We start from the raw sequence: 16,966 nt of genomic DNA, 5'->3' as shown, positions 1-16,966 counted from the left end.
TACAGACCACAATGCACTGCGGTTTAATGATTTGTCATTTGGAAAATGGAGGTAAAAAGTGTGATTAGGTAGATGATGTAAATATATTTATTTTATAAATCATTTAAGTTTGTATGATCAGAACATGGTGGATCCAAAAACATACATTTTAAAATCCTCATACTTAGTAGGTTTATACTTTGATAAATGAGTGACGACATATTTCCCGTCAAAAAAAAAAAAATAGCGAGAATGTGTCCAAGTTCCGGTGCACTAATTAGTCCCGCACACTAGTCTTTTAGGGAATCCATATATCAATGCTTAATTATCTTATTTATATGTACTCAGAATATTCTAGCACAGGGGTCGGGAACCTTTCTGGTCAAGAAAGCCATAAACGCCACATATTTTGAAATGTAATTTCGAAAGAGCCAGACAATAATGTAGCGTCTCTTTCCCACACTGAGGCACGGAGACTTAACCTCTTTTAAAGTTCTTTATTCCGATTACTGCAGACCGCAACAAACGCCGTACAATTAATTCAGCAGCTCCTGAATCTCTCCCGCCGAGGCGAGAGCGCTTCTCCCAACTTTATATTCCCTCACTGCCGCATCAGCCCTCCCATTTCTCTTATTCGGCCCATAGCTGAACCCCATTGGTCCAAATTACCTAACAGGCTGAGCGACAGAACTGAGAGCCAATCAGATCTCTGCTTGATGCGTTCAATGAACTCCAGAACTTAAAACGCGTCCCAACAGCCACCCAGTCCAAGTCAGTATGCAACGATATGTTTAAAACTAATTATACAAATGAATATGTGTATTTGATGTAATTTCAACATTTTTAAAGTACAATAAGTCTGTGGATTCTTTTTAATAACATCGTTATGCTGTTGATAATAAATGATGAGTATTTCTCGTGGTAGTTTTGCTGATGGTCTAGTCCAGGGGTCGGGAACCTATGGCTCGCGAGCCATATATGGCTCTTTTGATGGTCACATGTGGCTCGCAGACAAATCTTTAATTATACTTTTTTTTTTCATTAACCCAGTCCTTCTCGGGCGCGATGCGATGCCAGATGCGCGGTGCTTGGAGAGAAAAATCTGCGGCAGCATTATCAGTTTACTATTATCTATTTCACAGAGTTTGTACCAACTGGAAACCTGTGAATTGCCGTGCCTAAAACTGCGCTCCCGTCTCTGAGAAAGAGCGCGCAGTAGCGGGGACGGGATGTGTGAGGAAGAGGGGGGGGGGGGGCAGCAAGTGAATCGCGCAGGGATTGTAAAAACGTAAAACCTGCTGCCCGTCACTCACTGCAGCGTGAGAGTGTGTGTTTGGCTCCAGGTCTGCATGTGAGCAGTCTGTTTCACATCTACAGAACATTCATACCTACGATCACGTTTAAAGTCTCAACGCCTGCATGAAGCAGAAACTCACCACGTATCAACCAGACTAGACCATCAGCAAAAAACTACCGCGAGAAATACTCATCATTTATCAGCAAAAGCATAACAATGTTATTCAAAAGAATCCACAGACTTATTGTACATTAAAAATGTTGAAATTACATCAAATGCTCACATTCACTTGTATATTTAGTTTTAAACATATTGTTGCGGACTGAGTTTAACTTGGCTGTTGGGCCGCGTTATAAGTTCTGGAGTTCATTGAACGCATCAAGCAGAGATCTGATTGGCCCTCAGTTCTGTCGCTCAGCCTGTTGTTAGGTAATTTGGACCAATGGGGTTCAGCTATGAGGCCAAATAAGGGAAATGGGAGGGCTGACGCGGCAGTGAGGGAATATAAAGTTGGGAGAAGCGCTCTCGTCTCGGCGGGAGAGATTCAGGAGTTGCTGAATTAATTGTACGGCGTTTGTTGTGGTCTACAGTAACCAGAATAAAGAACCTTAGAAGAGGTTAAGTCTCCGTGCTCTTCAGTGTGGAAAAAGGGACGCTACATTATATTATGGCTCTTTCGAAATTACATTTCAAAATATGTGGCGTTTATGGCTCTCTCGGCAAAAAAGGTTCCCGACCCCTGGTCTAGTCTGATTGATACGTGGTGAGTTTCTGCTTCATGCAGGCGTTGAGAGTTAAACGTGATCTTAGCTGGTCTGACTGTTCTGTAGATGTGTATCATGTGACAAAGACTGCTCACATGCAGACGCGGAGCCAAACACACACTCACACGCTGCAGTGAGTGACGGGCTGCAGGTTTTACGTTTTTACAATCCCTGCGCGATTCACCTGCTGCCTGTCCCCACAACCCCCCCACCTTCACCCTCTGCTTTCTTCCTCACTCATCCCCGCAACTGCGCGCTCCCGTCTCTGAGAAAGAGCGCGCAGTTTTAGGCACGGCAATTAACAGGTTTCCGGCTGATACAAACTCTAAAATATTAGATAATTGTAAACTTATAGTGCTGGCGCAGATTTCTCTCTCCAAGCACCGCTACTACTGCGCGCCTCTGGCATCGCATCGCGCCCGAGGACTGGTCTAATGAAAAAAAAAAAAAGTATAATTAAAGATTTGTCTGCGAGCCACACATGTGACCATCAAAAGAGCCATGTATGGCTCGCGAGCCATAGGTTCCCGACCCCTGTTCTAGCATGTTGTGGACCTGGAGTAGTACCTAGCTTTAGAAAACAGTTGTACTTACCAAATTTGAGGCTTTTATCAGTCTTTCCACACAGAAGTTCCCGCCAGTTTTGAAGGATTTTTTTTAACGCTTTTATCATGTTAACTTTTCTTGGTTAGCACGATGGCAATGGCATGCTAACAATCCTCATGGCAAGAGAAAATATACATTACATTTAAAAACGAGTAAATTGTATTTCCTTAAGTACTCTTAAAACAACAAAAACCCCAATTTTAATGATCGCACTAATAACAACACACACTCTAAAGTAATTTTGGGAGGAAGGAATTTAGGAAAAAAAAGAAAAAAGGACGAACAGCTCTGAGAATTAGCTAGTGGGAAACAGGAAGTAGAACTCACAACAAGCGTTACTTTTCAAATTAAAAGACTAACGCTGGCAAATTACAACCAAACAAGATTACCAAATTCACCTAAAAATGAGCACATTTAACAAGTTTACGAATCATAAAATATATCATAATTTTCTTTTGTTTAGCCTACACTGCCTAAAAAAAGTCAAAATATCAAATAGTCTGGTTTGTGGATTCAACTAACTCATTTTTTGTCAACAACTGTTTATTAATCCCCCCTCCACAAAAAAAGATTACACGAATAAGATCATTTATGTTTATTTTCAATAGTTTTTTTAGAGAAAAGTCATAGAACATAAAACTCTGAAATCAGCACTTATGTCATCAGAAATAAGTTTTAGTGCATAGATTTGAATCTGCAAAACCATCTGATTCTCAAAGAAAATGAGTACGACTCAATAAGAGCTGAGCACTGGGCTGAAGGAAATGTTAAATCACCAAACACAGATTGCACATGCACACAAATTACATTTTTGTTCTTAAAACAGCAACACACAGAGAAACTGCAAGCCATAAAAGATTTTTGTCTCATGCAAATAGATAAGCAATGATACAAAAAGTTTCTTTGTGTTAGGAATTTTGAATCTTTAGAGGCATTTGGAAAACATAAAGAAAGGCTTACAAACTTATTTTTATTTTAGTATTTTTTATAAATCAAATGTGTTAGTTGACGAAAATAGATGTAATCCTTTTTTCTTTTACTGATGCTGACCTGATGGGTGTCAACAATTCAAGAAAGTTGAATTCTTACATATTCAGGTCATGGAGTGCTAAATTTGTCTTCAGTTTGTCTGCATTAGCTAATAATAAAATTAAATTAAATAATTATACTAATTGCTACAGATTAAGGTTTTAGGTTAAACCAATATATACTTCCAGTGCAAACATTTTGTAAATTAAGGCCACAGTTATGGATTTTAGATTAAAAAACAACACCAATAACAAATGTTACACCGTAAAGGTTTTCACTACCAACTTAAACTCAGAAACAAAGAAAACAATTGGTAAGAAAAGGAAGATTACTGATAAATCAAGGATGATGGGAAAATCGTGCAGAAAGCAGTTTTGCCTGCCACAATTGCAAAAATTCCACTGCTCTTCTTTAATGAGTATTAGTGTTGTGTTGGAATGGGGAACATCCATTTTCAGGAGTGTTCAGTGGAGGAGACTTTGCAGCATGGCAGTGGCATAGGTTGGGCGGGCCTGTTTGTTCTCTATGGCCTTCTTCAGGTACTGAATTCCACCGCAGCGTTCCCAGATTTCCTCGAATTGCCTGGGCAAAATCTCAGCCCCTCGCTTCCTGGTCAGACCCGTCTCCTCCAGGCTGAGCTCGCACATCTCCATGTCATCTTTACCTAAGTGTTTAAAATAAAATGAAATTTGTGTTTTTATTCAGCTGAATTTTTGAGCAAATGCAGCACAAGTCATGAAATCACGTTCAAATGTTATTTTTACAGTGACAATTTTGAGTGTATGAGCACCTATCAGACACAGAAAGTTATTTTTTCCTTCATTTTTTCTGTTGTACACATAAGTAATTAATCAGAAACACTTTGGGTTAAAAATTCAAAAAAGCTTTTAGATAATCTTGCTACTTTTGCATTTTTAAGTCCCAAAATATAAAATTAATGTTTGCAAAGCTTTTATTTTCTTTTTTTTACATTTTGATCCCAAAACATTAGTTCTAAAAAAAAAAAAAATCAAAAATACAATAATTCTCATATCCCTCTGGCTTAAGAAAAGTGTGAATATTTAAAAATAGTTTCTAACATTTATGTTTTTTTTTCTTCAATTTTAGGGGGACTTTTCTTATAATTTGTAAGTGCTGAAGGAAAATTATTTTAGGAGTAAAATGAAGATATTGAAAACGAAAAGGAGAAATTGAATCAATAGAAAAATGACTTGTGCATAAAGGTGCTCTAAACAGTATTTAAATTAGAACCAGGGAATTTAAATTTTAGTCAATCAAAAAGGTTTAGTGACATAAATCTAGAGTAACCCTCATGAACATCAGACACAAGCATCAAAACCTTAAATATCTTTCGCATTTGTTGCCTTCAACTGTGATATTTCCATTGACTGTCTATTAGAACTGGACCGAGTGAGTGAGTGTGATGTCACCCTCCTGTTCCAACGAAATGAAGTCAACTCATTTTTTAGCAATTGGACGCCCCCCTGTTGGAGTCAGATGACGTCAGTGAGCAGTGATTGGTCTGAGTCTGTCTATGTCAACGTCTCTATGGCAACCACTCTCGTCCATCAGAAGTGAGCTTTTTGGATGTCTACACCCCCATCAATTGAAAGCAGGCTACATGAAATCTGTCAATCAAACATTTTGAATATTCGCCGAGGGGGCAGTAGACACTACTTTGATTGAGGCATCCGATTGGTCGGTTTACAACTTGAATGACCAGCCATAAAGAAAAAAATTGGATTAGCCAGAACATGTTAAAAAGGTAATGGTTGTTCTTAAAAAACCGAATGAATAAAAAATAGCTGTTTATTTCTCTATAGAACATTTTGAGATTTTGGCTTCTTGGAATCAGTGGGTATTTCCTGTTTGGAATGCGTGGGGGGAGGGGTCACTCAGTCCAGTTCTCTTAAATAGTCAACGGATATTTTACATCCAAGACTTCCTGTATCAAAGCTGCTGACTCACCCGCAACCAGCACGATGGGTTGTTTGTCTGGATGAAGTTCCATCTGTCTGGCAATCCACGGCCCGTCGAAGTGAGCGTACCACCAGCCCTTCTTTTTGTTCTGGGGGTCCTTGTACTGGTCGGCAGGTCGGATGAAGGGGATGCGAAAATACCGCTGCTGGCGGTTCATGGCCACCTCCTGATGCTGAGCCGTCGCTGGCGGAGCCGGGTTCTGTTCGGCTGCAGCGAGAGCATCAGAGAAGCAGGTTAGTGTTGGTGGGAGAGGAAATGTTAGCTGGCATCTGATTCACAACTTTTATTTGTAAAACTCCATGCTTTTGTTTTAAGATGAGCACAAAAAAAAAAGGACAAAGCTTCCAAAACATGAGATCAACGTGAACGCAGATGAAGTAAAAACGCTGGAAACAAACAAAAAAAGAATGAAGCTTTCATGACCTTTGTGATCACATAACACAGGGGTCTCAAAATCAATTTACCTGGGGGCCACTGAAGGCAGGGTCTAGCTGAGGCTGTCATGACAGCAACCGCCCCGCCCCCCAGCGGCTGCTCGTCGTCTTTGATTCACTCCACCTGCTCACCTGGGTATATATTACTGCCATGCAGCTCCATTCACTATCGGAACGTTTAGTCTACTACTCGACTACCAGCCAGCTCTCACGCTCTGTGTTTCCAGTCTGCAGCTCGTCAGCAAATCTGGATTTCTGCTTCACCACACTCTCAAGTCTGCAGTCACCTACCTGCCGTTATTCCTGCTGCTCATGGAGACCTACATCAGGGAGTCGCTGGCTGCTGGACTCATTAGGTCTTCTTCCTCTCTTGCTGGGGCTGGTTTTATCTTTGTTAAGAAAAAAGATGGGGGGGCCTGAGACCATGTATTGATTACAGAGGGCTCAATGAGATCACCATACGTAACGGCTATCCTCTGCCACTAATGTCATCTGCCTTTGAACTTCTTCAGGGTGCCAGTATTTTCACCAAGTTGGATCTACGCAACTCCTACCATCTGGTCCGGATCAAGGCAGGGGATGAGTGGAAAACAGCATTCAACAGGCATTCAGGCCACTTTGAATATCAGGTCATGCCATTTGGCTAAACTAATGCCCCTGCTATTTTTCAAATCCTTGTCAATGAGGTATTGGAAGACATGATTAACCACTTTGTGTTCGTCTATCTGGATGACATCTTAATCTTTTCACGTTCTAAGGCTGAGCATGTCCAACATGTACGCAAGGTCCTTCTAAGACTACTACAAAACCAGCTCTATGTCAAAGCAGAGAAGTGAGTTTCATGCCGCTACTACCTCTTTCCTGGGTCTGGTCATCTTAGAGGGGAGTGTCAAGATGGATCCGAAAAAGGTGCAGGCTGTATTGGAGTGGCCGAGACCCGAGAACCGTAAACAATTTCAACGGTTTCTTGGATTTGCTAACTTCTACCGTCGCTTCATTAAGAACTACAGTAAAATTGCTTCTCCCTTACATGCTTTGACTTCGTCCAAGAGGAAATTTTCCTGGAACCAGGAAGCTGAGTCTGCTTTCTAGGAGTTAAAGAACCACTTCACTTTAGCCCCTGTTCTTATTACACCTGACCCAGGTAGACAGTTTATTGTAGAAGTAGACGCTTCTGACACAGGGATTGGTGCCATCCTCTCTCAACGGAGCCAGGACAATAAGATCCACGCATGTGCTTTCTTTTCCCGCCACTTGTCTAGTGCTGAGAAGAACTATGACGTTGGGGATAGAGAGTTGCTGGCTATCAAGGACGCCCTGGAGGAGTGGCGTCATAGGCTATAAGGGTCTGAAACTCCGTTCGTCGGGTTCACAGATCACAAGAATCTGAAGTACTTGAGAACGGCCAAGATAGTTAACTCCCGCCAAGCCCGCTGGTCATTGTTTTTTATCCGGTTTAATTTCTCCCTTTCCTATAGACCAGGTTCACTGAACACGAAGGCTGACGCGCTATCCTGAAGGGATGACTATCCATGACAGTCTCTGCTCGACTAGCAGTAATAAATACTGATATTGAGGAGGAGGTACGATCTGCTAATCAAGGCTCCCAATCTCCGTCAGCCTGTCCCACAGAACGTTTGTATGTTCCAGATAATCTCAGAGCGAAGGTTATACAATGGTTCCATTCTTCCCGCATGTTTTGCCATCCTAGTCAGAGGAGAACGTTAGCGGTTTTATGGGCAAGGATGAGAGAAGACATCAATGAATATGTCTCTGCTTGTCCAGAGAGTGCTCAAGTCGAAGCTTCTACATCCCCTCCTGGTGGGTTGCTACAACCGCTGTCGGTCCCTGGAAGGCCCTGGTCTCACATCTCTTTGAATTTCGTCACAGGGCTTCCACCGTCCTGACTGTGGTGGATCGGTTTTCGAAGATGGTGCACTTCATTGCTCTTCCCCAACTCCCTACAGCTAAGGAAACCACTGAGGTCCTTCTCAACCATGTATTTTGCATCCATGGCATTCCCAGAGATATTGTCTCGGACCGGGGTCCCCAATTTACAGCCAAGTTCTGTTGCCTACAGGGAGTAGGTGAGTTTATCTTCTGGCTTCCATCCATAGTCTAACTGCCAATCTGAACGGCTCAAACAGTAGTTGGAGGCTAGTCTCCGCCTCTTCTGTGCCCAGGAGCCGGCTTCATGGTCCCGTAACCTGATCTGGGCGGAGTAGGCTTCCTTTGTCTGCCACAGGTTTTTCTCCCTTCAAGGTGGTGTATGGATACCAGCCCCTCTCTATTTGCGTCCCCTCAGCCTATGCTTCTGTCCGAAAGTGTCAGCAGGCCTGGCGCAGGGCCCGGCAGACTCTCCTAAGGACTGTGGAGACCTACCGTACCACCGTCAAAAGACGAAGAGTTGATGCTCCTTCCTATTAGGTGGGCCAAAGAGTTTGGCTTTCTACAACTAATCTTCCCCTCCGTTTGGAAAACAGGAAGCTGGCACCGCGGTTTGTTGGACCTTTCCCTATCTCCAAGGTGGTCAACCTGGTTGCTGTTTGCCTGCGTCTGCCCAGAGCCCTCCGCATACATCCCACCTTCCAAGTCTCCAAGGTGAAGCCAGTTAGGACCAGTCCCCTCGTTCCTTCTGCCACTGCCCCGCCTCCGGCTCGGTACATCGACGTGGGTCCTGCCTACACGGTTAGACGGCTGCTCTGTTCTCGCAGTCGTGGAAAGGGTTTGCAGTACCTGGTGGATTGGGAAGGCTATGGTCCTGAGGAACATTCCTGGGTCCCTGCTCGGTTCATCCTCGACCCCGACATGATCACAGTGTTCCATAGAGATCATCCTGATCAACCCACGCGACCGTCTGCTGCTCGTCGTCTCTGATTCACTCCACCTGTTCACCTGGGTATATATTACTGCCATGCAGCTCCATTCACTGCCGGAACGTCTAGTCTACTACTCGACTACCAGCCAGCTCTCACGCTCTGTGTTTCCAGTCTGCAGCTCGTCAGCAAATCTAGATTTCTGCTCCACCACGCTCTCAAGTCTGCAGTCACCTACCTGTCGTTATTCCGACAGGTAGGTGACTGCAGACTATTCGGACTATTCGGACCATGTATTCAAGTTTTCTCCTGAGCTGCTTCTACTGACTCACCTTGCTGTGATCGCTTATTCCTCATCGCCAAGTTCTGCCTCAAGATTCAGCCGTAAAACTTTTCCTCTGCTGCATTCTCTGTTACGGACTTCCTCATTCTGGAGCCCTGGAGGAACTCTGGACTCTGCTCTGTCTGTTTTCTCCTCTCACTCCTGGCCTCCCACAAGTCTGTCTCCACGCCCCTGGTGTCAAGATTCTGCTTAGCATCCTGCCTGCTCTGGTCCCCTTTAAATAAACTCTGAAGATCTCATACTCCTGGGTCTGTCATATTTTGTTGGTCCTCAAGACCTGGTCCTGACAGAGGCTGGGCCACAACTTCAGCGCACAGACACACGTAAGGTGTGAGTGTTTGAGAGCCAGTAAATTTGTATGGAACACATACTATACTATTAACTATACGCTATTATTAACCGCTGTACAAAATATGCTCATAAAACTATTTCAAATATAATAAAATACCCAAATAAAAAAAAATCAATAAGTAAATAATCAGTAATTCATTTCTGTTTGTTTATTCTTCTATATCTGCTGTTTTCTGATTTAAACATCCTTTTAACATAGTTCAATTAACACTGTTAAATTATAAGTAATAAACACAAAAGAAGACTCCAATTTTACAGTTCTGTAACCTCTATCAATGTGTGTATCAGTGTTCTTCTGAACACAGCTTCTCTGCTGGACACTTGGGAGCACTTCCTCCCAAACAGCTGGGACCCTCAGTACGGCTTGGAGATTGTCAGTAAATCTGGACTGTACTTAGACTTTAAGGTGGAGAAATCAGAGAGTATATGCTCCCAATTTTGAGTCTGTGTTGAACCTTTTTTTATTCTATTTTTTTTACATTTTGAAGGAATGCTTTTTCATTTTAATTTTGAGTCAAAAAATGCAGCTTCATTTAAAGAAATCGTGATAGAGGGAAGTCTCCACCAACCGTAGTCTGTGACAGACTTCGGAGCCCTCTGATCACTGCCATCATCGTCACGTTTCTTGTTCTTGGTCTTCCATGCGTGATAGACCTTCAGGCGACGGTGAAACTCCTCTCTGCAGGCTGCCAGTAGCTCAATGTCTGCACACAGAAACAGGCAGCAAACATTAGAAGATTTACAAAAACAGGCATTTGTTCATATGACAAAAATTAAGGTGTTTTTACAATAGAACCTTGACAAAAAAGGAAACTTATTAGCAAATGTGATTAAAACTATGTTTTATTTTCTTCTTTTTATACTTGCTTTTGATAGATTGTTGTTGTACCTATATGGATTACATTTTTAAACAACTAAGTAGAAATAAGGAAAACAAACCAGGCCAATTTTGTTTCTGTGTTTTCCTGCATTTTTAAATCTTTTTATCATTTTTTTACAGTCTAACACAAGAAGTAAATTTCATCTAATTATTTCTGTTAAAAAGGCTTTTGCAAGAATCAGGGTTTATCTTTCATTTCAGTAAAACAATGCTTTGTTATCACAATTCTCCTGCCTTTGTGTGCTCCTGCGACAGAAAAGGAGCAGCAAAAATAAATAAATATTTTTTAATTAATTCAGCCTCAAACAAGATCATAGATTAATATTTAATTGCTCTCATTTAACTGCAAATGACTCTTTCCACAGCTTACTGGGCCTTAACAGCTTTATATTTCTCCAACTGCTCCAATGATCGAGTTTGAGTTGAACAGTTTCAATGAGAAACAACTTCCGTTTATGGTCAATTGAAAAAGACTATCTTTAAAGAAATGTCCAACAAAATAATCAAATTATGACCTGGTATCATCAATTGTTAAGGCACATTTTTAATCTAAGAAAGGGGCTTGTTAAACCACAATTTCAACCTGTAGGAGGCAGTAAATACAAAAATGTCTTCAATTTTTTTCTTGTCCAAAACATTGAAGAGCTAGAGCCTATTGCTAGCTAACTAATTTAATTTAGTTAGCTATACTATTTTATACTAATTTAATAGACCTAAAGCTACGTCTGACTTTCCTCACTACTCCCTAACCTCCCAAAAGACTATATAATGCAGGACTATCCAGTGCTCGATATTTAAAGGCCCTATGTCATGCTAAATCTACTTCTTCGAGCTTTTAAGTTTATTACAATGTTCATTGCTCACTATAAACAACTCAAAGCGGTATGTTGATCCATTCACGCTGCACACTTATAACTCATGTTTCTTTAAAAAATGTGTTTTTTAGTGTACCACATATGTGATAATATATTATCATATATATGGACATGGTTTACTCTGAAAGGCTTAGGAAAAGCAAGCTTCAATGTAATTTGGACTCAATGCTTACAATGTTTTTTAAATGGCAAGTATGACATCACCCCATTCACCAAAGGCAAAACCTAATAAATATAACCATTTATTGAATACTATTTATGAATCCACTGTGTTCTTAGGAGGAAAACCTCTATGAATTATACAAAATAATATTAATTCTTTTTTTTTTTAAAAGACAAAATGTTTTAACGCATTGCATTGTGGTCTATATTCGCAGAGACTTCTGGAAGATTTCCAGGGCACTGGATTTTGGAGTTGTAGGCTACGTCTGAATTCCTTCCCTAATCCCTGACTACAAAAAAGCGATGTAGTGTCCTGAATTTTAAAAAGCAATTCAGACACCGTGCACTCTACTTTTTTTTTTCTTTTTAAAGGCCAAAAATGTGTGAAAATCTAAGAGAACCAGTTTTAATCATTTTCAGGGAACCTCTGTGGCTCTAAGAGCAGTTAAAAACCTTTTTTTTTAAATCATGGTCAGTGCAATATTTTAGTATTAAATCCCTATAACACACTGTCTTTTGGCTTGTGTCTGATGCATTTTGCCATTAATCGTCTTGCACAATCAGTACAAATGTGTGTCTTTGGGCAGACTGCTTCCCTAAACCAGGAGAAGATTGGCTGCCTACAACCAGCACAAGCCTCCCTCCTCCCATAATCCAGAGATCATTCCATCTTTCCTTTTAAAACCAAGCTGATGAGCCTCAGCAGCTGCAGGAGCATCCTCTTTGGATTTTTGTTTTGTTTTGGAAGGATGTGTTCACCCTCTGTGCAGCCAAAGTCTGCGCTTTTCAACAGCCACTTTGGCAAAAAAAAAATAGGGAAAAGGCGAAACACATCCATGCAGCAAACATAGCAGTAAAAAAGGAATATTTGCACACAGCACATTATTCAAAAGAGTGAATGCACGAAGGAACATTAATTGCAAAATGACACATTTTATTTCAGCGCTAAAACTCAAAGAATGTAACTCAGTGCTGCAACTGGAGTCATGGTTTCTCACCACAAGAAGTGTTGATGACATCCCGCAGCTCGGCATACTTCCACTTGCTGAGATCATACTTTTTCACACCAGCTGCAGCTTTGGTCGCCTGCACCTGAGGACCCCTGCAGCAGAGGATTGTGGGTGAGACGGGAAATATACAGAAGATAAGGGAGGACAGATGAGGGGTGGAAGTATTTGAGCTAAGACTGTTTCAGTTCCACACAGAGTGTGACTCAAAATCTTTTAGTTATCCGAAGCAAAGAAAAATGTGAACACCAGTATTAAAGATAAAAACTAAATTTAATATCTTTGGGAGCAATACTAGGAGAAAGATGATTAAGCCTTAGAGTCACAATACCTTGATACTGCATTTAGATAAAGTTACTAATAACAGAGTTGAAGTTTCAGCTACTTAACAGACCTCTGCCAAACTCTGAGATTACGTCTCCAGCCTCCCTGCTGAACTAAAGCCGATAATTCCATAATAGGAAGGAAGGATTTGTCTGTTCTAATTACGGTCAGAGCAGCGTCTCTGCATAATGGATTAATTCACAAATCACTAGATTACCATCATGAATTCTGACTGACAGTGAGGATTTTCTGTCATCCAGGAGGTGTTATCACCGGGTTCTGCTTCTTCAGGGTGACTGGACTTTAAAGGTTGATCTAGAAGATGCTTCGCTGCTTGTTTGTGAAGCTTCTTTGGTTCTAACAGCTGATGCTGGCTTCTTTAGAAGTATCCATCCATCTTCAGAACCTGTTGCATCCCTTTCGGGAGTTCTGCTGGAGCTAACCTGACTTACTGTTAGGTGACTGGCGAATAGGTCACCAGTGTGTTGCAGTCTGTGCACACTCACATGCACCTTTAGGGGCAATTTAAAATCACCAATTAACTTCTGATGCATGTTTTTGGACTGTGGGAGGAAGCCTGGAGATACGGTGGCCGACAGGTGCAAGACACGCTTACATTTAAGATACAGCAACAGCAAATCCCAGTACAAATGAACAAATCACAAAACACAACAGCAAATACTGAAACACAACAGCAAATACTGAAACACAACAGCAAATCAAGAAACACAACAGCAAATCACGAAACACAACAGCAAATACTGAAACACAACAGCAAATACTGAAACACAACAGCAAATACTGAAACACAACAGCAAATCACGAAACACAACAGCAAATACTGAAAATTACAGTCCTGAAACAAATACCAAATTACAAAAAAATAACCCTGTTACAAATGACCAAAACCAGAAACACAACAATGAAAGCGGAGACATGGCTTCTAACAGAAATGGACGTGATATAAAACTAATTGTGTATGATTTTTTTAAATGTTATTAATTACTGTTTTCTTTATGTGGACATTTTAAATACATGAAACAGTCCTGAAGCATTCTTGCTAGAGTGGTCTTAACGGAGAGGGAATACCCTTAATACCGGAAAAGCAAAAACTTTACCTTGTTAAACGTTGTTGTAATTTTTATTGTAGTAATACAATTGAAGAAATGCTTTTAGACTGTCTCAAGTATTGAAAATGTCCACATAAAAAAGACAGTAATAAGGAAATGTAAAAAATAATACACAATTAGTTTTATACTACGTCACTTCCGGGATTCAGGACGTTACGTTTCTGTTAGACGCCGTTTCTCCGCTGTCCTTGTTGTGTTTCTGGATTTGTTCATTTGTATCGAGATTGTTTTTGTAATTCAGGATTTGTTAGTTTTCACCCAAAATTGCTTTTGTGTTTCAGGACTCTGTCATTTGTTCCGTGGTTTGCTGTTGGGTTTCAGTTTTTGCCATTGTGTTTCATGAATTGCTGTTGTGTTTCATGATTTGCTGTTGTGTTTCGTGATTTGCAGTTGTGTTTCAGTATTTGCTGTTGTGTTTCGTGATTTGCTGTTGTGTTTCAGTATTTGCTGTTGTGTTTCGTGATTTGCTGTTGTGTTTCAGTATTTGCTGTTGTGTTTCGTGATTTGCTGTTGTGTTTCGTGATTTGCTGTTGTGTTTCGTGATTTGCTGTTGTGTTTCGTGATTTGCTGTTGTGTTTCAGTATTTGCTGTTGTGTTTCAGTATTTGCTGTTGTGTTTCATGATTTGCTGTTGTGTTTCGTGATTTGCTGTTGTGTTTCAGTATTTGCTGTTGTGTTTCAGTATTTGCTGTTGTGTTTCAGTATTTGCGGTTGTGTTTCGTGATTTGCTGTTGTGTTTTGTGATTTGCAGTTGTGTTTCGTGATTTGCTGTTGTGTTTCAGTATTTGCTGTTGTGTTTTGTGATTTGTTCATTTGTACTGGGATTTGCTGTTGCTGTATCTTAAATGTAAGCGTGTCTTGCACCTCTCGGCCACCGTATGGAGAACATGCAAACTCCACACAGAAAGGTTTCAGTTGGGAGTTGAACCAAGACCTTCTTTGAGTGAGGCGAGAGCCACTACACCACCAAGAAGTGTGGTGGAAAAAAAAACCACAAACATCATAGGCGCAAATGGAAATGTCCAAGTTGTACTCCATTACTTGGTGGGGATCTTGGTGTGGCTCAGAGGTGAGGATACTCATTAGTGGCTAATAGTGAACTGGTCTTCAGTAGATACCATTTATTTATTCATCTTGAATATTCACTAGTAGAAACGCAGCGTCACAGGTTACAAGACAGTGCTTGAATGTCTGAGTGTTAATTTTTTGATCTCTCCGTGCCTCAGCAGTGCCTCTAAAGTTCACACAGGACCATTAAGATTATGCGAACTGGACAGAGAGAGCGTAACATCACCCTTAGTAAATGGTTTATTTCTGGCTCCAAAAGAATAACCACAATTCCAACCTCAACCTGTAGGGGGCAGTACATTTTTTTTGTTAAGACCTATTGTTTTGCAATTAGGGCGCTGCGATGTTGAAGCCAGAAACGGTCAGCAAGCTGTGATTGGTCCAAGTTGATCTGAGTCAACACTTCCATGGCAACCACTCTCACCAATGAGCAGTGAGATTACTGGTGGGCAACACACACTACCACATGAAAGCATGCTACATGGAATCTGTTAAGTGTTTTGCACGTTAAACGTGGGGGACCAGCAGATGCCATATACTTTTACTGAAGCATCTGATTGGACTGTTTATAACTCGAATAACATGGGCTACAGAAAAATTATCCTAAAAACAATTATAATTAGCAACAACATGTTTAACAAAAAGGTAGAAGAGCAAGAATAGTTATTCTGACAAAAATAACGACTAAATAATAGCTGTTTATTTCTCAATAGACGGTACAAATTTTGGCTTTTTGGAGCCAGCAATTAGTGACAAGATGTTCAATCACGAATCAACGCAGCCGGTGTGATCCTAGCATGAACGCAGCATTAGGCCTGAAGGAACTGCTCAGAAGAGCAGCTAAACATCTTCTAGACTAACTTTTAAAGTCCAGTAAGGAACAGATGGACTGAAAAGATTCAACTGAATCAGGACCATTCTCCTTCTGACTGGTGTGCAACAGTGATAACGCAGAAATGGAAGCTTTGCTTTTCTTGCAGACGGGAACGAAGATGGGGAGCAAAAGGCCAGCGTGAGCTTTTGGCAGAAGCGGATTAGGAAATGATTTGCAGCTGGAAGGGAAGGGAGGTCCAGATCCTGTGGCCATCCAAAAGCTAAAGCACCCCCCTGCCTGGTCTGCCTGCATCTTTCACTGCATAAAAGCTGTGGGCTGTGCACACATGGTGCCATTTCTGATAACAGAGACCCAGTTAGGACATGTCAGAGACACTTGTGACCCTTTTTGATCCCAAGAAACTGTCTGCCTTTAAAAAAAATAAATAATTGCAACTTAGTTCTTTATTTTTTGAATTATTAAGATATATATTTATAGTCTTAATAAAAAACAGATTTACCTTTTTTCAATTAAGAATAGAATATGTAAGACATTTAAAACGTAAGAGCTTTCAGATCTTACGTTTTAAATGTGGTGTAAGAATCTGTCTTTTCATCAGCAGGTCTGTGTGGTTCATTTACAGTCATTCTCATTTATTATTAATTTTTACAGAAAAAAAAAAACTTTTTAAAGAATTTAAAATTAAGCTTTGATTTACAGTAGAGGTCACCATGAAAAAAAAACCCAAATTGAATAAAGTTGTAAAATTATAAAAAAAGTCAAAATTTTACAAGATTAAAGTCCTATAATATTGAGAAATTTAGTGCAATTGTGACCAAAACTGCAACAATTTACGAGAATAAAGTCATACATTTATGCTTCAAAAAGTTGTAATCTTACAAGGATTAAAGTCATGCATTTAAAAAAAGAAAATGCTACATTTAGGTTTTTAAACATTTAAACAATGACAATGGAACATCAGCTGTTTAATTCAGAGAAATGGGATGAACATCAAGACTCACTGAATCTGCTTTAAGTTTCTTGTAAATTTATAGTTTTTTTTCATGAAATGACAACTTTATATTAGAAAAAATAAGACTTTTAAATT

General features: G+C 40.4%; 1 protein-coding gene across 2 annotated transcripts in view; it reads right to left on the bottom strand.

Annotated features, from left to right (window-relative positions):
• Positions 1-3,226: 3,226 nt before the first annotated feature.
• myo6b (myosin VIb) overlaps positions 3,227-16,966 on the bottom strand; it is a 47,416-nt gene continuing 33,676 nt past the window's right edge. For both annotated transcript variants that reach the window (XM_004082529.5, XM_011490323.4), the window contains 4 exons: positions 12,515-12,618; positions 10,169-10,303; positions 5,644-5,862; positions 3,227-4,339 (listed from right to left, as the gene is read on the bottom strand). In XM_004082529.5, coding sequence (XP_004082577.1) covers positions 4,140-4,339; positions 5,644-5,862; positions 10,169-10,303; positions 12,515-12,618 — 658 coding nt within the window. In that variant the 3' untranslated portion in view covers positions 3,227-4,139. The remainder of the gene's footprint in view (positions 4,340-5,643; positions 5,863-10,168; positions 10,304-12,514; positions 12,619-16,966) is intronic.

Source organism: Oryzias latipes, chromosome 22 (assembly GCF_053564925.1).
Source record: "Oryzias latipes strain Hd-rR chromosome 22, Olatipes_Hd-rR_3.1".
Taxonomy (NCBI): Eukaryota; Metazoa; Chordata; class Actinopteri; order Beloniformes; family Adrianichthyidae; genus Oryzias; species Oryzias latipes.
Note: the sequence above shows the minus strand (reverse complement) of the source record. Positions and strands in the feature narration are given on the sequence as shown.